Source organism: Chlamydomonas reinhardtii, chromosome 16 (genome assembly GCF_000002595.2).
Source record: "Chlamydomonas reinhardtii strain CC-503 cw92 mt+ chromosome 16, whole genome shotgun sequence".
In the NCBI taxonomy this organism is placed as follows: Eukaryota; Viridiplantae; Chlorophyta; class Chlorophyceae; order Chlamydomonadales; family Chlamydomonadaceae; genus Chlamydomonas; species Chlamydomonas reinhardtii.
In genome coordinates this window covers 4354524-4356815 of record NC_057019.1, presented here as the reverse complement: position 1 = coordinate 4356815, position 2292 = coordinate 4354524, and the positions used below count along the sequence as shown (strand labels likewise).

Sequence of the window (2292 nt, the reverse complement as noted above, 5' to 3'; positions counted from 1 at the left end):
GGGAGAGGGGGGGGGCGCGGAGAAGGGGATGCAAAGGCGGGGGGATAAGGCACGGGGAAGCGAGGTTGGGGTGGGGTGGGCTGTGTGCCGGGGCCTGGCGAGTAGGTGGGGCTGTAGATACCACATATGCTGCTGCAGCTGCTGGTGACGATGCGGGGTGCAAAACGCGCGGGACTCCGGCACAGGCCGCACAGCAAACCACACGCGTGTGACTTGCCGCCCACACCCACCAGGCCCAGGATGTACTCGTTGTCGAAGGGCGCACGGCGCCGCGTCAGCTGCAGTGCGTCCGCAAGGCTGCAGCAAAGCCAAACAGAAACACAGCAAGAGGGATAGAAGGTCACGGCGTAGTCGGCAACAAGCGTGTTTGTGTTTGTGTAGGAAGGTGACACGCTGCGCAGCACAGAATGTGGCCAGGGCACGTGGCAGTGTGCTCATCGTGCCCTCCCCGCAACCCCTCCTCCGGGGCCTTTGCCGCTCGCTCGCGGGACGTGGTGCCAGCATACAGCGCCCTTAGGTCCCTTGCAGTGGGAGGCTCGGGCTGATGGCATCCCCGTGAGCCCCGATGCCGCTTTGCCCCGGACTCGCGCGGCTGACGCCCTAGCGCGCTCAAAGCATTCACACCGCCGGAGGCATGTAACCGGCACTGTACATCTGATGCCTGTCTAACGCAGTCCACGCCGCAGTCGAAGTAAGACATTGGCATGCTGCAAGCAAGGGTTTACCCCGCCCCAACACTGTCCCGACTCACTCCTTGACGAGAGGGTCCGTCCCGACAGGATTCTGTATTTCATCGAGCGAGTCAAATGCGCGCCTGCTGTCATAGGCCGCAGCAGGGACGGGGGGCACAACCCGAGACCGCGCAAAGTGCTGTCGATGCAGTGATGGGCGTAGCACACATGCATTCTTTCTCCCGATAGCGCATGGCGAGACGCGCGAGAGCCTCCCGGCGAGCTGCATCGCGCGATGTTGGAGGACCCGCCGCGTTGTAGGTGTTTAGATCTGCAGATCAAACTAGCGCTCCATTCTTGCCAGTAATAGTTCGTGTCCTTGGAGGCAAGCCCGCTCTCAGTTGGTCACCGAGACAGTCAGCAGTGCGCGCTAGTTAGGGTCCGGCTTGTCAATGAATTTGTTAATGTGTTTGATAGTGTAGCTTGGTGGCAGAAGTGAGCCGATGGGAAAGCATGGCACCTGAGACCTTCAAGAGCAGTCGGAGTGGGCAACCGTCACAACCGGTTTGCCTGCATGGCCCCCCCCCACAAATTCCAGGGCGGCTGGGGCTTTCAACGAGCTGCAATGGAAGCATGACATGCTTTGCACCACGCCTTACATAAAATGGCTGTGGGGGAGCGCGGAGGCGGACATCCGTGGCGGTAGGGAGGTTGGTGTGTGTGGTCACGTGGAGAGGAGCAGAGCGGCCAAAGCAAGGACCGCCGTGCTGCGCAACACAGGTCACCACACAACTGAAGGAGCCCTTCAGTGGAGTAAAGTGGTGGTGCTCACTAGCGCAGGCGACAGGTCGGGATGTTTTCCTGGCGGCACACACGGGTAGAGTTCATTCCTAAAAGGGCCGCTTCGTTGACAAGTCGGCTAGAGCGCAACAGAAGTAGGCGCGGTGGCAAGAGACCGCAGAAGTGTCCAGCCTCGCCTTGCCTGCAACGGGTAGGCCAGGGGGTGGGGGCTAGAATCTTCCGAAACAGACCCCATGAGCTCAACGAGAAAAGCACGAACCCGCTTTCAAAATTGAATATGGGTTTCTGGGTGCAAAGTTATGACCCCGCAAAGTTGTCGGTCGGTCGGTCGGTCTGGGGTCCCACGAGGGTTTGCACAGGTTCGTGCCAAGTTTTGTTCCTAGCGCTTCTGTCCTGCAGCGCGCGGCGTAATGGGTGCAGCTCAACGATGCGTGCGTAGGCATACCCCGAATTCAGCACACGTGCACAGTCTGGGGCAGTTTGGGGAGCAGAATGTCGGCCTTTCGGGAGATGCCTGGGGAGCTGGCCAGGGACAGGCCGGTGCCGGCCGGGTTTTGCATGGGTGAACGTGTCAGCACATTGGGTACTATCAAGTAACATTGGAATAAGCCGTTGCGTAGTAGACCACTCTATCAGGATACTTGTCAGCATACGGGTGGGCATGTCCACACGTGCGTACGTCCACGTGTCGGTCGGTCAAAATGTGTCCCCGAGGCGGACCATGTTACATAGCGATAGAGCTCACCGAAAGCAGCCGATTGGCACCAACCTGACAAAAAACTAAGTGGTTCCGAGGGGATTTTGGGGGGTCGTACGGCGG

At 59.8% G+C, this 2292-nt stretch overlaps 1 protein-coding gene across 1 annotated transcript in view; it reads right to left on the bottom strand.

Moving 5' to 3' along the window:
* Window positions 1-1167, bottom strand: part of CHLRE_16g669525v5 (uncharacterized protein) — a 9848-nt gene extending 8681 nt beyond the window's left edge. The window contains exons 1-2 of the mRNA XM_043071132.1: window positions 752-1167; window positions 231-297 (exon numbers count right to left, since the gene is read on the bottom strand). Of these exons, the coding sequence (XP_042915856.1) occupies window positions 231-297; window positions 752-960 (276 nt within the window). The 5' untranslated portion in view covers window positions 961-1167. The remainder of the gene's footprint in view (window positions 1-230; window positions 298-751) is intronic.
* Between the last annotated feature and the right edge of the window lie 1125 nt (window positions 1168-2292).